This window comes from Eleginops maclovinus, chromosome 8 (genome assembly GCF_036324505.1).
Source record: "Eleginops maclovinus isolate JMC-PN-2008 ecotype Puerto Natales chromosome 8, JC_Emac_rtc_rv5, whole genome shotgun sequence".
In the NCBI taxonomy this organism is placed as follows: Eukaryota; Metazoa; Chordata; class Actinopteri; order Perciformes; family Eleginopidae; genus Eleginops; species Eleginops maclovinus.
In genome coordinates, this window is record NC_086356.1 from 18,511,243 (window position 1) to 18,533,634 (window position 22,392).

The 22,392-nt window shown below is 40.9% G+C and overlaps 1 protein-coding gene across 1 annotated transcript in view; it reads right to left on the reverse strand.

The window, feature by feature from the left end:
• Nucleotides 1-5,396: 5,396 nt before the first annotated feature.
• Nucleotides 5,397-22,392, reverse strand: part of LOC134868821 (netrin receptor UNC5D-like) — a 160,268-nt gene continuing 143,272 nt past the window's right edge. The window contains 6 exon segments of the mRNA XM_063890131.1: nucleotides 5,397-6,786; nucleotides 8,692-8,870; nucleotides 9,129-9,293; nucleotides 10,651-10,773; nucleotides 10,775-10,801; nucleotides 13,980-14,210. Coding sequence (XP_063746201.1) covers nucleotides 6,588-6,786; nucleotides 8,692-8,870; nucleotides 9,129-9,293; nucleotides 10,651-10,773; nucleotides 10,775-10,801; nucleotides 13,980-14,210 — 924 coding nt within the window. The 3' untranslated portion in view covers nucleotides 5,397-6,587.

Consider the following 22,392-nt stretch of genomic DNA (forward strand, 5'->3'; position numbering starts at 1 on the left):
AGACTAAACCAGAGCAGGTAGAAAAGATAAAAATTAACTAAAGTTTTCATGCTCTACTGTGGGAACAGAGTGATGCAAACAAACCAAACTAAGACAAAATGAGGATTGTGTTGCAAGCCGTAATAGAAAAGGAATGGGAATACTGCAGCCCTGTAGCCTCGTGGGTGAGTACTGAGCTGCATGGCGTTGTCAGACAGGGTGTAGCTGCTCCTGAGTGCCAGGCCTGTAAGACCCCCGACCCCCCCCCCCCCCCACACACACACACACACACACACACACACACACACACTGTAAAGGGGCACACATGCAAGCTTGCGAGACTGCCTCATGTCATGGAAACAACCTACTGTTGTGTGTGTGTCTGTGTGTGTTTGTCTGTGTGTGTCCGTGCGCACAATGTCAAGACATGCCTAGACAAGATAACCCTTCATATGAGGAAAGCATACAGTGCCATCTGCTGTTGGGCTTTAATTGTTACTGACAGTCAAGTTGAATAAAAAAATAATTGTATGCTGCATTACAGATGTTTCCTGTTTCAGAAAAATGTATTACACGTGGTTGTGGATTATTTACAATAATATATGAGAATAAACAAACATTACATTAAAGTCTTTATTTGGTCAGTTCATTTTAAAGTGACATTTTACTTCTCAAAAAATGTCCCTTTTAAAACCAAGAAACTCACTTAAAATGCACTGCCTGCTGGTTTAACTAAACTTACATTGATATGATCATTATTTAAAGTACTTGAATGTAAAAGTTATATTAATAGGTTATTGAGTGTTGAGTTTTCATCCATTGATTATTAAATACTGAGGGTAAATCTGCATTTTTTTATCAGGAATGAAAAAAGCTTTTACATTTTAATTCCTTGGTGTTGCCTTTAGCTCTCAACCAGAGACTGCAGATTTATCACGTAAGTGACCTTCATTAATCAGATCTCCTGCTTTTTGGCACTTTTGTTAAGTTTTATTACATGGGTGTTTCATGTCTCATATAAAAATCCTTCATGTGAGAAGAACTCTCTTATTTGTCCGATCTTTAAAGTGTCAGATTGAACTCCTAAAAGAAATGATATGATACATTGTTTTAACGCTAGATCCCAATAGATATATTAAAACAGTAGGCCTATGTTATCTATATTCATAACAGTTTTTTGTGTTTTTTAAACGAAATATCATTCTTTGAAAATGCAATTATTACTTTGGTTGGTTGTGCGTTATTTGCCATAAATTCCTCAGATGTGCAGCTTTATAACCAGGAATGTGTGTTTTTAAACATAGCCTCATAATTCTGTTAAAAATTCTTCAAACATTAGCTTCTTTAAAATGGAGATTTTCAAAATTGAGTTTGTTTTTTTCTGTAATGATGTACATTCAGCAGATTTAAGTCTTTCCCAAAGGGTTTGCCAGAACAAGTCAAAGCAGGCCTTACACCGAGAGCACTTGAAAAAGACCAACGTTAAGATGGATGGAAACTAAATGTTTAAACCACAGATAAACAGTGTATATTATGCTTCACTGCATATTTATTTCAACACAACACAGTATTTACAGTTTCAAAATTGCAAATATTTGAAAAAATAAACAAGAAAAAGAACTTGGCTATAATGAAACATCACCAGTGATCAGCGTAACTTCTCACGGTCATCATAAACATCCATATAGCCTGTCAATTAAACCAAAGAACAGAAAATGCATAAGGTTGTTTTAACTCTAACATATATAATTGCATTGCTCTATATGTAGACATAACTGTTTAAATAATAAAATAATAATAATAATACTAGTACTAATAATAACAGTAATAATAATAATAATAACTCCATATTTCCAGCACTTGTATTTGATACATAGAGTTATATGAGAATAAGATCGAAAAGGCAGTAGAACTCGTGCTGGAAAGAAAAGCAGAGGAATAGAAGCAACAACCAAATAAATAAATAAATAGAGTTTTGAATTAAATTTTCACCACAATAGATGGATTGATATACTTTCTCTTAAGTAAGCATTGTTTTCTATTTTTTCCCCAAAGCAATGCAGATCTTAAGATCGTAGGCTGTGAGAAAAACACTTTACATCACACATCTCAACAAGCTGAAATACTGTAGTAGCACTACTATAGGCTGGCTTTTCCAGGGCATGTAACACTGCTTTTGTTAGTTACACACAACTTTCTTTCACGCACTCACACAGTCTCTGAGTCATTCAGTCTATGTAAAGGACACTGAAGGACACACTGAACATCCGCATGTGACAGATGGTCAAATGGTTTTCAGTCAGCTCAGGGTGGCTGTAAGTTTCTGGTATCAGAGATAACAGGTTTAAATGCTTCAGCATCTTTAGGAAACACCTCTGCAGTGGATACACGGTGGGCGCTGTGCATGGCAATGAACAAAACAGCTTGCATATGACATAGAGTTTCTTTGATATGGTGGAAAATAAGATTTATTGGCAGACTTTCTGATGACACCACATGGAGAGGCACAAATAGTTAGAAAGCTGCGTGTATTTTGGGATGCACACAAGAAACTATAAAATCTTTTAGATTTTTCATGTGTTTGTATGAGTTTTCACATTTTTTATCTGATAGAAAAGGAGACCTTGGAACAGAAAAAAATTCACATTTTAGAAATGAAATTCAAGGTAGGTGTGGGAGAATTGAGTCGATACATGGGGGACAAAGAAACAGAGTTTTCAAAACAGATTTGGCAGAATAACACCTTGTCTTGAGCCGAGAAGTCAAGAGAAGTTTCAATGCTTTGCCAAAAAGATTTCCTTCAAAGTCAAAATAAATCTTCACTCCAGCCCTGTCCATAAAAATCTTTATGAGGTGGCATAAATCAGAACTTTATCACGTTCATGGCAGATCTGTTGCGATGTATGGCTTCTTTTCTGAATGGAAATCATTCAAAAACATGGGAATGTAGTGTAGTGCTGATCATTAACGCAGAGAGGACGACTTAATTTAAACCTTCTACTGTGATGTGTAAAAAGGGTACTATTTCTATTAGTGTAAAGTTCTTCTGAATATTGTGGTGCCATAACGCATCGGCTGTGTCCCATCTCTACTACATTTCCATCTCGCAATCCAGTTTTTTTAATGCAACCACAGACTTGGATGTTCAGTAGACCATCAGCTTTTTAACAGGGTGGTTGTCAAGACAAATATCCTTTTTCAAACTAAATGTCTTCTGAAATAAATTACTTGTTGTTGGTGGTGGAGTTCTGGTATTTTCCTAAACTGTTAAGGATGGAAGAACCATGCCGGAGCACCTGTCAAACTGCTGCCTACAGTTAGAAAAAATGTCCTTGCTTTATGCATTTAGGTGGCTTTGCTCTTTTAGTCCTCCAATACCTGCCTAAAACGGTAACCAAACACAGGTGGAAAGGAGTAATGTTCCAAAAAGCTCTGAATCTACAGAATTAATAAAGCTAAACGTTTGGATTAAATCTGAGTGTTCCATTAATGATTTATCACAGGGGGCTCTGTGGAGGTTGCAAACATTTTCTGAGCTTTTGGTAGAAAAGGTCAACTCGTGATTCTGAAGAAGTCAGCTCTTACAGGGATGATATATCAGGGGGATATGTTGTGGGTAAATGGCTCAGGAAACTCTTTCAACTTGGGTCATTCTTCTTTTGAGACCAGCTACAGTAATACTCTTTTTCCAAGAAAAGCAAGTTTGTTTGGCATCGTAAGCCAAGCTCTGCAGGAGGTCCCCTGTACCACACTTTGAGGAGAAATTGCTCTTCCGGGGGGAACTGTGGGAGGCATTCATTCACAGAAAATTGTCAGCATCTAGACTTAAGCAGACAATCCACATCCAAGTGTTACTGGAAAGGTGCTTTTGGTCCAAGAAGGAAAAAAGGTATGAGAATAAACAGATTTTAGTAAAAAAAAAAGTCAATTTAATCCAAAGTATGTATCAAAATATAGGCTATGTTGAATTCTTTTTAGAGTACTGAAGAAACAAGCTAGGCCCAGTTCTGATCACAGCAAAAGTTTCATTAAACTTGAATAAATCCCTTCAAATGTACTCTAAATGGAGGCTTACTAACAGTTTAGTCATACTACAATTCTCTTAAAAGGCAACTGCACACACTTATATGAATAATGTTGGTGCTTGTAGTAGGTAAACAGTTTTCAGTCAATAAATAGCCTTTTAAAACAGTTGCTAGCTAGCTCATATAGCCCAACATGTCGCTTAGGAGGCTTATCCTTGTCGTAGTTTTCAATCGATTAGTTTATTAATACAAATTACTGTTTGCTAGCTAGAACATAATATAGCCCGTAACCTTGTCGCTGAGGCGGCCAAGCTCTCCACTATTGCTAAAGCTCGTTAAGCAACTGTGCTAATGATATGTAGCAGTAGCATCAAGAGGCTACATTAGACTACCTTGAGGCTTGCCTTCAGGCAGGATGGTGATCTTTGATCGCCTGTTTGATTAAGACAAATTCTTTTTTCAGCTCAAATGAAGTGTAAGGTAGAGCACTTTTAATAGAAATATAATGCAAAAATGATTTGTGGTTCCAGTTTTCTCAGGTGTGAATATTGGACTTTTGGTAAGACAAAATGAGATTTTGAATGTGTTCACTTGTGTTCCACTTTGTATTCCACTATTTCCTAGCAATTTATGGAAGGAATTGATAGAATCATTAAGTTATCATGCTGTCTGTATAAAGTAGCCTCCATATGAGTTAGTGTATTCCAGGTGTTAATGTATTCGAAGCTTTGGCCTTTCTAAACAGTGACCTTTTCAGCTGATAGTGCAGAATCAGTCCCTCCGTATGGAGTTTTTCCCGTGCATGTGGTGTCCTTTGATCCATACAGACAGCTTGCTGATAGACTAAAGGTTTGCAATATTTTCACTTTGATTATTCAGCAGTCATGCCTCAGTGAAAACAGATTTTCATGACCTCAAACTATCGAATGATGTGCATAGCTCTGTGATAAGATATCTCGGAATATTTCTATGACTATGCATGAACAGGAATTTGCTTTTTCAGAGTGAGCCTGCTCAACTCTGCATCCTTCCTTTTTAACTTCAATAGCAATCTTTGAGTCTTAGTTAATTAAAGGGATTGTTTAACAGTTTGGGAAATTATATTATTTAAAATGTAAAGAACAGATTTATACCACTACCAGCACACAACTTATTTATCAAAATGCAGAAATATGCCTCAATTACTTGAAAGCTAAATCTGCCGCCCATGCTTAAGGAGTGCCGACATGGTTCTTTCACATTTTTGCAAGAATAGGATTTTTATTTTAATGTTTAATTTTGCAGTTTTTAAAGATTTATTGTAACTGATTTCTCCACCCTAGTATTTTGGGCTTTCAGGCGTTTCAAGAACTGAATTCATTAAGTAGATGAAAAGAGAGAGCCAACACAGAGTTCAACACAAAGTCACTTTATCATGTTTTAGGGGCAGGTGGAGCAACTCTGACTGGGGAAGAGAAGAGAAGGAAGTGGGAGTGAGAGTCGGCGGCATGTCTCCAAATAATGATCTCCAGGTATTTTCCAGATAATCCAAAAAATGGCAGCTCAAATCAAGCCACACACCAAAAGTCAAAAATTAGATACAAAAAAAAAAGTCCCAGAGGGTCTTGAAAGCACACACCACTTAACCAGCATCAACACGTTGCAGTATATGTAATGTTCACAATGTTTGACTGGTATGAAATCCCCTATTACGCAGAGAGACATTCATTTTCCAACAAAAGAACCAAAAGTCGATCAGTAGACATTATGGGATGTGGTGCACCTCTGGCTGCATTGCATTATACATTGGGATAAATGATCCTCTTCTGCAGCCTTTGCTTTGAAGTTGTGTTATGCAAGTGTACTTGAACATGTTCTACATGTGGGCGTCTTTAAAAATAATTGTTATCTTCTCCTAAAGCCTTACATTGTTTTTCAGCATGTGGACATCATCAGAACATTTTAAATGCTAATCGTAGTCAGTATTTCTGACCAAAGATCTGACAAAATAAATATATCTAGCATCCCTTACTTTCTGTTTCCTCCTCTCACTCCAGCATTCTAATCACAGACACGTTGTTGAAAAGGAAAAGAAGCATTAGGAGATATGATAAATGAATGACAACAAAATGACATTACACTAAACATTTTGACAGCCTAGAGGACTGTTTGAGGGCGAGAGCCAGCACATCTGATCCGGGGAAAGTCACAACACTGGTCTGGTTGAAACACACTCCATCCTACGCAGACAATCCTCTTCACACACCATAATCCTTAAATACAGATATTAAACAGGAGACATTTCTCAATCAAAGATGATTGTGAGAACTCTTGTCTAAAAATGTTTTAAAAAGTGCCTCTCAATGACTCAAATACTTCCCCACTCATTTCCTTCTTTGTCGCCCCTTCATTCTTCATTCCCATCTGTCTGTGTGTGCCATTTGGTTCAGCAGAGGTGTTCCATTAGTAACAGTCCAAAACTGAGTTTCCCTGCTGTCCTCTTTGCGCTCCTCCTCTTCCTCACCACAGGTTAGCTAGTACACCTGATCACCAGTGTTCATGCAGTAAAGGTTCATCATTATTCTGATCTGCTGTAGACCCGCCCTACCCAAGTGGAGTGAATTCAGAGTCCCGTTCTTCTCTGCTGCAGCCATGAGTGGCAGTCCTCGGGGACTGGACCTTGCCGATTTCTTCAAGGGCGCTGGCCAGAGAGTCCAGGTCTCCCGAGTCCTGGTGCTGGGCTTCCCACAGACTCAGAATCACTGAGGATGGGCTCTCCTGACATGCAAAGTAGCAAAGGTTCCTAAAAGCCAGGCAAACAAAATACTATGTGAGAGTGTGGATCACATGGGAAGGAGTAACAAGTGCTAGTTAGTGATTCATCAATGAAGTGATTGCGTTGCACTAATTATGATAAGAACACATTTAAAAAATGGTCCTCCAGTGATCAAGCTTCTTCCAAGTTACATTTTTAATAGACTTTAAATTATGGATCAAATCTATGGAAGTCTCTAGGGTCACATGGTAAAAAAAAAAAGTTGATGTGTGAATCCTTGCCAAATAAGACTTTGAAGTTCACTTAAAGAAAAAGTTTACTGCTAGTGGAGTAATATGTACTATTATAGTATTGCCACTCTTAATAAGAAATCTAGCCACTGAGAACTAAAGAAGTCAGGCTATACATTAAAGCAATACATAAATGAAAGAATAAATAAATACCAGAATATAGACTTTTCTTGAATCAATATATAGAAATAGACATAGAAAAGTAGTTCATGTAATGAACTGTGTATAAGGTTTTTTTAACAGCACAATAACAGAAGAAAGACTGTTTGTGTTTCACTACATAAATAGTGGCTCCTTAAGATGGTAAGATGATTTCCATGTAAAATTCATGCGCAAACTCATTTTATGTATGCGGGTAGTTGCCTATTTTAAAGTGAGTCATTTCCAAATCTCACGCCTGTTTTAAAAAAGGTTTTCATTCTCTATAGACCCCTGAGTCTGTCAGTAATACAGTCAGCATAGATCAGGTAAACTCATTTGTCTTGAGTAAAAGCATTGATGAAATGCAGTTACGGTGTGTAGCATGGTGTTTTGTATAATAAAGAACATTTCATTTACAATGATTTTCTCTGTGTGCTGTTGATATAACGCCTCTCCAACAGAGAGCACTGTTTCCTCACAATGAGATTTCCTTTGTTGCCTTTAACCTTGTTTTTCTTTTCCATCCCACTTTTCCATCCTTGGTATAAAGATGTTCCCACACATTCAGACTAATAATGACCAAAAATCTGCTTAATTAAGAAGAGACATTGAGAATAAATGCTTCTTGGTGAAAAAAATATGAAATCTTTTCCCATTCTTTCGTCCAAGATGTTTGTTTTCAGCCTCGGTTTAAATGTAATTCCTTAATCACATAGTTTCTGTCGCAGTTTCTTGGTGAACTTTTCCGTCTTATATTTCTTGATTTGGCAGGAAAGAGAGAATTTTTAACTTTCACCACTTTTTTTTCTCGAGTGCTTGATAGAGCAGACTGCACGGATCTGAAACTCGCCTTGGCTACGAGTTCTTGATTATTGACTCCTCTTCTAAAGCACAAATAGAGATCATCCAATTCTAAACAACTAAATTCCTCTGCAGCCTATGCAAATACTGACCTGGCACAACCTCCTAAAAGTTTAGCAGGAGTTGAAGGATGGTTGACATGCAAAGATGCTGCTAATGAAGAGTGCTAACATGAACACATTTTCTTGCCGGAGGCTGGCATGTCAGCGGTCTCAGACCTTCATCTTATTTCTGCAAAACACGGCAAATTCACTGCACTTATTCTGACTAAAGGTGGCTCTTACATCTCCCCCCTCTGCTCTCGCCCTCCCTCTCTGTGCATGTGTTTCTAGATCTATAATGAAATCAGCAGTGTGGCGTGTTACTGAAGGCTGCTCGGTGATGGAAGATTAAGGCTGACACGGTGCCTAAATTCTAAATTAAAAATAGTATTCGAAGTGGGAGCAGCACTTTCATAGATGAGAACATGCAGCATTTCAGCTTTTTATTCATTATCCTGTTACAACACCTGAAAGCAACGTACAGGAGCATTCATATATCTGAGCCTGTCCTCAGTGAAAGGTAAATGACAACTGCACACAATAAAGACTGATAATAAAATATAGGTTTCAGAGTTCTATAACTCTGACACCTCTCATACCTGTCTATGTGGAGCTTTTGAGCCAAGAGCTGCCAGTCCTTCCCCTTGGCATTAGCAATGTCAAAGGTGGCGCTGATCCGCTGACGGATGGACAGAGGGATTTTAAAAGCCCTTGACCCTGTCTGAGAGGTGATGGTACAGTCTGACTGAGTGAAAAAGGGAACCACTCCCTTTTCATTCTGGCAGCAAGGAGAAAAAAAGAAAGAGGTGTCAGGGTGATTTTTGAAACTGCAGCTGAAATTCTCAAAATGAAGACAAGGACAAGGAGTTATCAAGACAATTTGCAATCTATACATGAAAAGCTCCCTGAGAGGCTCATTAAGCAAGCCCTTAAATCAAATCAAGAGTTTTTCAGCGTAATAAAAGAACCTATTAACAAGCTGCTTGACTGCCCACGTACCGAGGACACACTGTCTGCCTCTATGAGTGCGGCTCACCTCCACCACAGACGTGTACACCTGGAGGATCTGCTCCTCGCCTTTGACCTGTCGGACGCTGATCTTGCAGGAGAGCTGGGACGAAGAGTGGCTGTATCGCTCCAGAGAGAAGGCACACTGCAGGGGACGCTGGTTACTGGCCCACACCTGAGAAAAGGAGAACTCCTGCAGAGCGAGCACAGACGGAGAGAGGACAATGAGAGGATTAGATAGAGGAGACAACAAACTCATTAAATCAAAGGCATTAGTTATTTGAGAGCTGCTTTGTCACCCACTTTGCCGTGTAAAAGATTAATTAAGACCGAATGAGTGGCCTCTTTAGCCAATCAATGGTGTTACCTAATCAAGCAGTTTACCCATCAGACAGAACACCAGCAGGCATTCAGAGCCCGGGAGACCAACATGTATCTTGCTTACATCTGGAAAATCCAGAGTCATTAGTGCGAAAATGTAATAAAATATACATTATGTTACTGACTGTTGCCTGGGAGAAATAATCAAGTTACTTGATATTACTTTTTCCACAAAAACTACGGCTAGTCTTACATGCAAGCATTAGGGTGATACATCTTACAGTCCTAAGCCAGCAACATTAGTCAATGAATTAGTCATTAAGCCATCCGCGTTTTACTTAAAGAACAGCCAACAGCATTAATTACACTTTAGTTTGTTGGCTTTTTATTTTTTTCTTTTCTAAATTCTGATACCATGCGTTGATCATTCTTGTAAATGCCAAAGTAACTGTAACGTTACTTTGGAATTAAGACAGAGATGCCTTCATTTACCCTTTTGCACTTCCCCATAAAGTGGCAGTTGGAAAAAACTAAAGGTACCAGAGCTTTGGAGTAAATGGAAACGAAAAGGCCAATTTTGCCTTCCATTACTAACTACTGTGTGACCCAGACAGTGTCGCAGTGAGAGCAGGTCAAAAACACATGCTGTACGGATGAATCATCCTCTTTTCAGATCGATCAGACAGGAGGATAGCTACTTGTGAAAGCCTCCTTTAGACCGGAGTGCTGTTTGAAGAAAGGCCTACAGTCATCTTCTCTGTAGGACCCTCACATGGCGGCTCTTACGCTCCAAAAAAGCCTTGTTGGTATTCTGGCAGCACTACGGTGGACTAATTCTGCTAATAGGATGTCACTGTTGGGATAAACATCACAGGGCAGAGCAGAACATGCAGCGTGTAGACCTCTAGGAAGATAAGTAGGACATGTGTGTGTGTTTGTGTGTGCGTGTGTCTGCCTGGCAGTCATAATTAGTTTTATAAGGGTGTGTGAGTGAGATAGCTAGCCTTAGTGATATCCTGCTGTGCCCTTGCTGCTGTCCTTTTGCTTTGATGTGACCATGTTAGAAAAAGGGAAACTGATAGAGGGGAGGAAGCAGAGAAGACGAAGGTGCACGGTTTCTCTGTGACCCTCATTAAGCGGAGCTCGATTTACCTCAGAAGTGCACATACTGTAAACTTGATCGCACCTTTACACCTAATGAAACCTACCCGCAGTTATGAAGCGCCTACCTGGCAGGTGGTGAAAGGCTTGATGCTCCAGAGTAACTGTGGGACGTCCTGGATGGACACCTGGAGGCTGAACGTGTTCCCCCTGAACAGCATAATTTTAGGCTCCTCCAGCAGCCGCCCCCCCCCTGCTGCGCTCGCCCACAGCCACCTCCTGATTAATGAGAGGAGTAAGGCGGAGGTTAGGGTCTATATTTTATTAGGTTGATACACTCTGAGTATCACGCCATGACTCAAAAGTGCTGATAACAGGAATCTGAATCAAAAACACTTTATCTGTAGCACAGCGGGGACATCTGAAATGTTACAGCAAAGGGAAAGATAAAAGGCAGGGATAGAAAAATAAAGAGGACAGCACACATATATTAATATAATATATAGGAAATAATAAATAGCAACATTATTTAGTAAGTAAACATATAAATGTGTGAAGTATATGAATAACAAACCGATATACTCCCAGGAGTAAAACAATAATAATTAAAAGGAGCCCAAACAATTAATTGACTAATTCATTGTAGACTACTTTTAAAATCAATTAATAGTTTTGAAAAAAACGAAGATAAGCGAGAACTCTGTTGCAAAATTGCAGTACAAGGAGTGTGAATAAAGAAAATAAACAAAAACAAATGCAAACAGGTTTTGCCTCAACTTTAATATTTTGGACACTTTGACTCAACTTCACATCTGATATTGTACATCTATTTGCAGCTGATCGCTACCTACCACTACCAATACCCTGTTTTCCTTTTCATGACCCAGATGGTTAACCTGAGTATTTTATATATATATATTTTTTGTTCCTTATTGTTATCTTTTACATTTGCTCTCTTCCCACTATGTACTAAGATTACAGCAGAGCAATTTCCCCCCGGGATAAATTCTTCTTAGTTTTATCTCATCTTATCTATTTTTGCTTGGAGAACACTGTGACCATGATGTAAAATAAAAAAAAATCCTTGGTAAACGAAAAATAAAAGCGAGGATTTTTAACCTTTAAAAAGGCACCCAGACTGATTAGCCTCTGAAAGTTAAACTAAATGGTGGCCCCCAGGAGCCACTGCTGCCCGCAACATAATGGAAGAAACGGGCATGGCTGTGAAAATCAGATGAGGGCAAAGAAAAGCAGCCTGATCTGTTATTCAAACATATTGGTGGTTGTAGACAAAGACAAGACAAAACAGAGAGAAGAATCCAAACAAAAGTCCTTCGTCAATACTCTACTTTATGCCTTCCAGACTTGGGATATTGTAATTCTCTGAATCAATGGGTTACAACAACACCTGTGTGCATATGTAGTTTTTCTGTTTACATTTTCTGTATCTAGGGAATGCCGGTATGTGGGTGTGTGTCCGGTAGTCTTGCTGTTTTTCCTCTCAGCACAAAGAGAGGAAGGGATGCAGAGCGTACTGTCTGTCCAGAAACTGATCAATTCCTGCTTCAAGCTCACAGGGGAAATTAATTGTCGTATAAAGCACGAACAAAAGCCAACACAAAAAGAACAAATGAACAAATAACCATGCCTGACTTATGGAGAGGTGGTTCGAACTGGCTCCTGGTGCTTACAAGCAATTTATCTTTGTTCACATGCAATTCTAGCACTTGAATGAAGCCAGTAGTGAAGTTCAGCCATTGGCAATTCAGGACAACTATCAGCACGACTTGAGAAAAGCAGTACGCGTTTAATTAAGGCAGGAGACAAATTGCTCTCGCTTAAAAAGATTGTGTTGGCTGCAGAACACTCGGACAGAAAGAGGTGGGTTTGCGTTTTTGACACTGCGAGGGCTAACTTTTCACAAGTATAAAGGCAGACTGGTGCTGCACTTGAAAATGTGTCTCCCTTTTAACATGTTAAAACACTGTGCAAATGGAAAGCAATGCAGAAACACATTTAATTAACAGAGAGCAAATTAAATTACGCAAAGAAAGGGCAGAGAAGCAACCTTGGAGCATCTGTTGTCTTTGTAATTAAAAGTCCCTCTTTGTCTGTCTAGTCATCAAGCATCTCCCTCTGGCAATGCTACTGAGCAGGCAGATCTTCAGTGGAGCAAAGAAAACCCAGACAGCAATTCTCTCAGGCAAAACAAGCAGCCACAAACTCCCAACCTTTGCAATTCAAATTTCTTAAATCAAATATTTATAAATCATAGGATTTTAGGATTTGGCCTGTTGGTCAGTCCACCATCAAAAGGATTGTCACACAATGTTACATATCCACTATTCCCAGATAATGTATCCTTATAACTTTGGTAATCTTCTGACTTTTCCAACATAAAGGATGACATTTTTGGTTTTGGGGGAAATGCCAGGACAACTTCTGGATGGATTGCCTTTAAATCTAGTTTAAACATTCATGTTGTGCTCAGGATTAATTGAAGTAACATTGATGATATATATCTTTACATTTAGAGCCGGCAACAGGTTTGTTCTATTAGTACGTTTCTGATTTAATACCTACAAAATCTACTTTTCCTTTAATGTTAAACTGCAAACATTAGCAGGCTAACACCACTGGCTACAATGCAATGAAGGCAGACATGTCAGCAAGTTAGCATGCTAACATTAACATTTATCTTAGAACAACACATGTTCAGCCCATAGACTGTATACTGTATCTGAATTGGACATAGTCACTGTGACATCACCCATTGCTGTAGACAATTGCCTTAAAGATTCAAGTTCTGCACAATGGCATTTCCGCCATTGCATTATTGGTTATTTGGAACCAACACCAAACCAAGCTCTTTGTTGGAGTGACATGTCAATCACAAGGTAGAAGGCTCCAAAGCATACATTGCTTTATTGTTTATTTATTTTACATAGGACCATCATTTATAAAATAATCTTTAAGCTGTTTCAAAGAAAACTCAACTTTAGCGAATTAGAACATAAACTCAAAGGTAAAATGTTTATTGAGGTAATATTTCAACTACGAAGCAGGGTCATTTTCTCATAGACTTCTATACAATCACACTTCTTTTTGCAACCCGTGGAGTTGCTGATATCTAGAGAAAATGCAAGCCGAAAATCAGCAATGCATTGGCATGCGGGGCACTCTTTTCAGACCAGGAGGTTGCCACTTTGTACAGGTCGAGCTAGGGAAAATCAACTATATGACTTTCCATCTTTCATACAGGAAACTGATGTTTGTACTTGCCTCCTGTCAAATATAAGAGTATGGTCTCTCAGCAAAGTAAAAGATTGTTGTTGTAAATCAGTGTTTTTTGAAATATTGAAAAATCTGAACTATTAAATTCTATGCATATAACTTTCCAACTACATTGAATCATTTCTCCATTGTTTCTTTCAGCATCCTCCCTCCTCCATCCTACCTGAAATGCATGGGGCGTGTCGTCCACACAGTAGACCCTGAGGGTGAAGCCTAGAGAGTTGTTGGTGTCTGGACTTCCAAACACAGCCAACCTCAGCTGCTTGGCTGCCTTCTGGTTCAGCGGCTCCCCCACCAGGGCGTAGCGACCCGGGTGCTCCAACAGCAAATGGCACCTCTGAGTCTCCAGCAGACAGTAGCAGGATGTGCTCTCCTCATCCACCGACATCACTTCCTGTGGAGATAAGGAGATACCAGATTTAGTTCTGATGCATGACGCACATATTTTGAGCCATAAATAGTTACATTTAGGTTTCGTCACAAGAACAGCTCAATAATAGATCCCTGTTTCACTTATAATTGTATTATATTTATATTCCAAGAACTGTTTGCAGAGACCGTAAAAAAGGTTTGAGCTTAAAGAAGACATATTATGCTCATGTTCAGGTTCATATCGGTATGTAGTGTCTCTACTGGGACATGTCTCCATGCTTTAATGTTCAAAAAGCTCTTTATTTCTCTCATACTGCCTGCGCTGCTGCACCTCTTTTCACCCTCTGTCTGAAACCAGAGCCCAGTCTGCTCTGATTGGTTAGCTGGCCGGCTCTGTTGTGATTGGTGAAATGCTTTGAGATGTGTTGGAAATGTCCCGCCCCTTAGGATACCACGTACAGTGTGTTCGAGTGCTAGCCAATAGTAGCGTGAGTGGACTTTTTGGTCATGATCCTTGTTTTGTGTCTGTCATGTCTTTGTGTTGTGTTTTATTTTGAAATGTTTTCCCTCTTGTTTCATGTTAAGCTTCACTTCCTGTCTGCGTTTCCCTCCTGTGCCTGATTGTGTTATTGTGTTCACCTGTTGCTCCTGTGTTTCTCCTCCCTCTTCCAGCTGTATCTTGTCTTGTGATTACCCATGTGTATTTAGTCCCTGTTTCCCTTTTGTCTGTTGTTCAGTCGTCGTCATTTCTTCCCTGATCTTGTCCAAGATACCTGCCTGTTCCTGTCGCCCTTCATGTCTGAAGCTAAGTATTTTTCATGTCCTGTGTTCCCCTTGCTTCATGTTTTCATCAACAGCTTTTGAATAAAGCTCACTTTTTGTTTGGACCCTTACCTGCTTCCCCTTGATTTACTGCACTTGGGTCCTGTTTCCCCAACCCTGACAGAACGACCGAGCCAGAATGGACCCAGCAGTGTTTTCCACGCACCAAGAGTTGTATGATCTGACTTGAACTCTCTTTTTTTTTTGTTTGTGATCAAATTTTGTACAACCAAAAACACAACACGTTTTTGAATAAAGTTACTAAAAGTACATAAGAAAAAAGAAAAGATAAGAATAAATAAAAATAAAAATAAGAAAAATGAGATAACAGCAATTACTCACAAAATATACAAAATGCAGAATACATATGTAAGCTAAAAATAGCAATAGACAAACAAAAATAAAATAAAGCAAAATAAAACAAACCCAACCCTCCCTCCCAGACATATAAACACAAACAGACACACACTGTTGGGTGCCAGCACTCCACCAGCTAACTAACTCGCACACGCACGCGCGCTATGGTCACAAGTTGAAAGGCCGTGGATTAGGGGAAGGAAGAAATCATTCCAAAAGATCTTTGAAAGAATCAACTGCAGAGCGCCATCCCATTAATTCGGGCAGTTGACAACTCTAAATAAACAACATCCAGAGAAGCAAGGACCCAGTGTCTGAAGGTGAGGTAATTAGGAGGCTTCCATCGAACCGCAACCATCTTTTTAGCAGCTGTTAGGCCAGCTAGTAAGATGCGCATCTTAAACTTGGAAATATCGAGCTTGGACAGATCATTCAACAGAAGGAGGGGGCACGGTCACTGAAAGCACACGTGACAGACAAGAAGCCACTTTAGTCCAGAACAATGTGACTGAAGGACAGTCCCACATCATGTGAATAAACGTGACAGGGGCCTTCATAGTGCATAAACTACACGAGGGGTCATCTATCAATTTCATGCAGTGAAGTTTACGCGGGGTTAGATATGTTGTGTGGACATAGCTAAAGTGGATCTGTTGGTGATCAGGATTCCGAGAGGCCTCTTTTATGCTTGACCAAACACCCTCCCAACTGAAATTAGGGTCCAAAACTGGACAATCATGTCTCCATACTCTGTCCAGCGACAGGGTATCGTAGGAAGTCTCCAGAAAGAAATGATACAGTGTGGACACTATACCCCTGTTTTTCCTTGAACAGTAAACAATTTATAAAGAGGATGAACGGGCAAAGGTTGTTGCCACGCTCTTAATTTCTTGAAAGGCGCGCAAACCCCTGTCATCATAAATGTCGCTCAAGTGGTGAATGCTGCTGTTGCTCCAATGAGAGGATGAAACAGGTCTCCCACCAATTAGCAGACCTATATTGTCAAATATAGGAAAAAGCGTTTGCCACTTCAGGAAATCTTACATAGTGATTCAGCTGTGCGCCAGATCTGGATGAGTTGTAAAACTATAGGGCCAAAGCGTAGTTGACATTGCTTATTTGTTAAATTGGCAAAAAGGATATCTTGCAGGTTCCACGGTCGTATGATATTTTCTTCTAAATTACGCCAGGAAACGGATGCAGTAGGGTCATACCACACCAGTAACGGTCGAAGTACAAATGACCAAAAATACAACTTAAAATTAGGCACTGCCAGACCACCACCTCCCCTCCCCCTCTGTATAGTCGCGGACGCTTTGTTTTCCAGATGAAGCGCGAAATATTAGAGTGAATTTTGTTCCAGTAGTCAACAGGGGGTGAGAGGGGGAGCATCGAGCTGACAAAATTAATCCTGGGTAAAATGTTCATTTTGACTATAGAGATATGGGCCCGAAGAGAGTTCGGAAGGCTAATCCATCTTTCCATTCAAATCCATTTTGATTCTGTTCCATGTTTCTGAGTAATTTAATGTTACAATGCGATTTAAAGATTGGAAAATGTCTATCCCAAGATACTTATGAAGCATTTTAGCCTGCTCATTTAGGGGTAACAGGGCGGATTTAGACCAATTAATCCTAAAGCCAGAGAGACAACCAAACTCCCCACAGATAAGTAACAACTCAGTAATAGATTGAGTTGGATTTTCCATGAAAACCAGAATATCATCTGCATATAGCGCCACCTGGTGGCGAGTGTCACGGACAGAAATCGGATGTACATTAGGGGATTGGCGTATCATTTGGGCTAGAGGTTCAAGGGAGATTGCAAAAAGTGCTGGGCTCAGTGGACATCCCTGGCGGGAAAATCTAGAAAACAGGGAGCACCAGAGCTGAGGGATTAGAGTACAGCACCTTAACCATATGTATAAAGCCATTACCAAAACCCATTTTCTCCAGCACAGACCACAAAAAGGACCATTCTAGCCTGTCAAAGGCTTTCATTGCATCAAGAGACAGCACTGCTGTTGGGTCTTTTTTGTCTACTGAAGCATCTATCAAATGGAGAAGTCTAACATTATCAGCAGCTAGCCTTGATTTTATAAACCCTGTCTGATCACAGTTAATTAATGTTGGCATATAATCCTGAATGCGCCTGGCAAGCACCTTTGCAAAAATCTTTAGATCTGAATTTAATAAACTTAGTGGCCTATAACTAGCACAAATCTGTCGGGTCCTTATCCTTCTTTAAGAGTAAGGAAATCAGGGCTATGTTCACATCCCTCGAAAAACTGCCCTTATCTATCGAATACACTATCATGTCCAGAAGTAGTGGACCCAGTTTATCCCAAAATGCTACATAAAACTCGGGAGGTATCCCATCCAAACCTGGTGATTTGTTTCGTTGCATGTTGTGTACTGCATCTTTTAATTCCTCTAAGGAAATGGGATCATCAAGATGGGTGGAATCCCTGACTGTAAGCTGTGGTAAGTCTAGCTGACAAAGAAAGGCATCACATCTATTCTTGTCCAACTGAACCTTGGAATAAAAGGTGCGAAAAGTCTCATTTATTTGTTTTGACTCAGTTGTGACATTACCATTCAAAGATTTAATGGAGGGAATATCTGAAAAGTGCTCACTAGACCGGAGTTTTGAAGCCAAGAGGTGACTGGGCCTAGACCCGTGGAAGTAATAACGCTGCCTAACCCTATGTATTAGAAATTCTGATCGTTGTCTCAAAATATCATTTATTTCCTTTTTGACAAGTTCACGTTTAGATGCCATTGGTTTAGAGTAATTATTTTGCAAAATGGAGTCTAGTCTAGCAAAATCTGCTTCAAGAGCCCGTAATCTGGCGGATCTATCCTTACGTGGATTTGAAGAGAACAATATGGTGTTGCTCCGTATAAAGCCTTTGACTGCGTCCCATAGTATTCTCGGGTCCTCAACTGAGCCTATATTTAAATCATTGTCAGGAATTGTTCTTTATATTTTCCATTTCGTAGTAAAGTGGAGTTGAGGCGCCATCTAGTGGCGCGCTTGGTTAAATTGCCCAAAGGGGCACAGCAGAATACTCCTTTGTGGTCTGAGAGGGCAATAGGAAGCAACACTACACTATCAATTTTCTGGAAAAGTTGTGGCAAGGTAAAAATAAAATCTATCTTAGAAAAAGATTTGTGCCTGGCTGAGAAAAATGTATAATCTTTCACCCGTGGGTTAAAAACTCGCCATATGTCCACTAGTCCCAAACTCCCAGCCCATGATTGCAGCGCGGCAGTAGCCGACTCCTGATCTCTAGAGGCTGTTAAACTTGACCTTTCATTTGAGTTCCATACTGCGTTCATATCCGCTCCCACCATGATATAATACTCGGTCAATTCTAACATTTTTTGTGTTAAGGTTTCATAAAAATCCTTGTGTTAAGGTTTCATATAAATCCTTATCAAATGTATTTGGGGCATAATCAGAGATAAGAGCCACCTTTCTCCCACATATTTCCTCCCTGGCAATCGTTATCCTCCCTGCCGTGTCTGCCCATAAATCCAGCACTTTCACGTTCAGATTGCATCTACTCCTTTAGTTTTGGAGTTAGCTGAAGAGGATGTAATAGTGTGATAGAACTTATTAGCAATACGCCCGGAATCTTTACTCAGTAGGTGTGTCTCTTGTAGGAAAGCCAGATTAATTTTCCGGCGATGTAACAGACAAAACACTAGTCTGCTTGTGAGGCGCATTTAACCCATTGCAGTTCCACACAAGAACAGATAAATCACCCATCGGGCTGCACTGCTCTCAAAGCTGTCAACAATAACCTGAGTGGAATGTCAAATGACAAACAACCATATTCACTAAACTTGTGAGCAAGACAAACATAAAATGAAGTCCCTCCCCCAATAAACAATCCGTCACCATGCGAACGTTTCTCATAACGTGACAAAGACAAAGACGAAAACACAACAACTCCCCATGAATTCCCCCGGTAACAAAAACGAGATGATAAAGAAAAATAATAAAGAAAAACTTACAATAACTAAACAGTAAATGAAACAGACATCCCTAATTTGATCCATGACCTGTATGGGCATGGGGCTGCAAAACGATAAAACGTAAACCTCAACCCAGTACTTAGAACTTACTAAACCGTTGTTTACAGACCATAACTAAATGAGATCAGCAAAGGCAACAATGATCTCGGGAATTACAAGAAGGACAACAAAACGTAAGTAGGCTAACATTATAGCATACACTATTTGGTTAACTAAAGGCACATCTTACCGGCCATTGTCTATTCGCCTCCGACATGCACATCGGATCCGCCGTGATAGATCAAATCACATACCAACAAAATGGCTGTGTCAGTTTTTAAGTCCAAAGTATATTACATGGTGTGGGATCCAACAATCAAGCAGCAGGCTCGCAAGTTAGACTGTCCAGCCAAACAAAGATAAACAAAAATCCGTCTCCAGACGAGTCCAGTGTCAGATAAAATAAATAAAAATAACCTGCAGAAACAATCCAGTACTCTGGCAGAGATCCCAGTTGACGCAGAGCAGTGTGAATTTAGTTCAAAACAGTGACGTTAAGCAGTTCAACAAGTCCCAAAGGACCGCTATTCGCCGTCAGACGAGCGCCTGTGCTCCGGGTCCCCATCCCCGCCCGTTGCTGCAGCCTGCACCGCCGGTAGGGAGGCGATAAAGTCCTCGGGGTGTTCCGGGGACTGAAACGTCTTCTTGCCCAGCACCCTTGACTTTCAGTGTAGCGGGGTAAAGGAGGAAAAACTCCACACCTTTGACCTGGGCTGTATCCATGGCTCGGGAGAAATCCCGACGACGTTTAACAGTGTAGCTGCTGTAGTCAGGGGAAAAGCGAATCCTCCGTCCATCAATCGCGAGCGGGGCTTTCTTTGCGGCATGGAGTATGTCTTGGCGGTTGGTATAACGAAGAACGTTGAAAATCAATGTGCAGGTTGCGCCCTACTGCTTTTTCCTGTTGTTGCTGTAGATACGATGAGCTCGCATCAGGGACGCTGGAAGTAGGGGTGCTGAGGGTGCTGCAGCGCCCCCTGGTGAAGGACTATTGCAACACTGCAACACTGACGTAGTAAATTAATACTTTTTATTTTCAACTTTTTACTTTTCAAAATAAAAACATTAATTTTCTACTTTTACATAATCGTGATATTTTTGTTTCCTATAGCATAATATTGAATCTAACTCGTAGCCCTGCTTTTGGTGTGACTTCATCTTCACCGGGTGACGTCACTCAGCACCCCCAACTCTGAATGACTTCCAGCGTCACTGGCTCGCATTAACTCGCCCTGTAGATTACCTAGGGAGGGGAACCACTTCGGAAGCGAGTGTGTCAGAAATTGGATAGCGTTAGACCCTTCAAGTCCTTCTGTTAGACCAGCTATACAGACGTTACATCTTCTGCTCTGGTCCTCCATGTCCGCTAACTTAAGATGCATTAATTCCAGCGTAGCCTCGTGGGCGGCTAGCATGTCAGTTCATCCGATTTTCACCACATCACACAGTATCTTGCCCATCTCCGCCTTCGGTACCGATACTTCCAGTTAGTGCCACCAAGTCAGCTTGGATAGCACCTAATTTCCCCTCCGTTTCCTTCCACATCTGTTGAAGTTGTTCGAAGCGCGAGTCCAAGTAGCTTCGTTGCCTCTCTAGCACCGTGTCGGCTAAGGCCTCCATGTCAGACTTTCCCCTCGTTTCGGAACCACTGTTATACGACGACTTTTTGCTTGATTTAGACATTGCCTTCAATCAAACACTCACATTGGCTAAAATATTAAAAAATTAAGTTGTCTCAACGGTATGAATTAACAAAATTAGCAACACTGGGTTAAGCCAGTTCAATTTATGCTGCCATCTTGTCCAGATGATCACGTGACGTCTGATCTGAAATACACTCTTGAGTGCATTTTTGGGGATTGGAGGAGAGCGTCCTCTTACAGGGCCAAGGAGGCTGCCCTAAAAGAGGCACGTTTGGAGGTGGCCAACAAGCCTTGGCTAAAAAGCTTGCTGCCAAAATGGCTGAGACTTTTTTCATGTATCCCAAAGGGACATCCTCCAGCCACCAATCCCTTCTTGGGATCCCGCCTGGTCTTTGGAGGTCCACGGGGCCTACAGCAGTCTGCTAAGGGGCGCAGGGTCCGGCTACCAGCCCGTGCTCCTGCTTCCAAGCCTCCTGCATCCAAGCCTCCTACAGCCAAGCATCCTGCAGCCAAGCCTTCTGCAGCCACACTTCCAGCTCAAGTTTTGGCCCTAGCAGCTGCGTTCCCGGCTGAAGGTCCGGCCCTTGCAGCCATGTTTCCAGGTCCAGCCCTGGCTGCCATGCTTCCAGCTGCAGTCTGGCCCACTCCAGCTACTCCTGTCCTGTCCTCGGCCTGGCCCACTCCATCCCCTCCTGTCCTGTCGGCAGCCCGGCCCACTCCATCCTCTCCTGTCCTGTCGGCGGCCCGGCCGACTCCAGCCTCGCCTTCCCTGTCGGCGGCCCAGCCGTCTCCAGTCCCGCCTGCCCTGTCAGGGGTCTCGCCGACCCAAGCTCATCTCCTGTCGGGGTCTCCGCCGACTCAAGCTCATGTCCCGTCGGCCATCCCGCCGACTCAAACTCATGTCCCGCCGACTGTGTTTTCATCAACAGCTTTTGAATAAAGCTCGCTTTTTGTTTGGACCCTTACCTGCTTCCCCTTGATTTACTGCACTTGGGTCCTGTTTCCCCAACCCTGACATTTTTAACCATCCATCTGAAAGCTTAACACAATTCAGCTTGTTTTTATGTGAGTAACATTACTTGTTGCAAATATAATTCATTAATCCAGCTTTCAATCTATTATTTATTAGCTTATTACCTGTAAAAAATCAGACAAGGTCATTGTGATCCAGGCAACGAGTTGCATAACAACTCTGTTTTCTTTTTTTAAATTAAAGAGTGGCTCTATTGTTTAAAGATATTAACTCCCTTACACAGATAGTAACCTGGAAACTTTCCCTCAGGCACAGACTCAGGGTGAG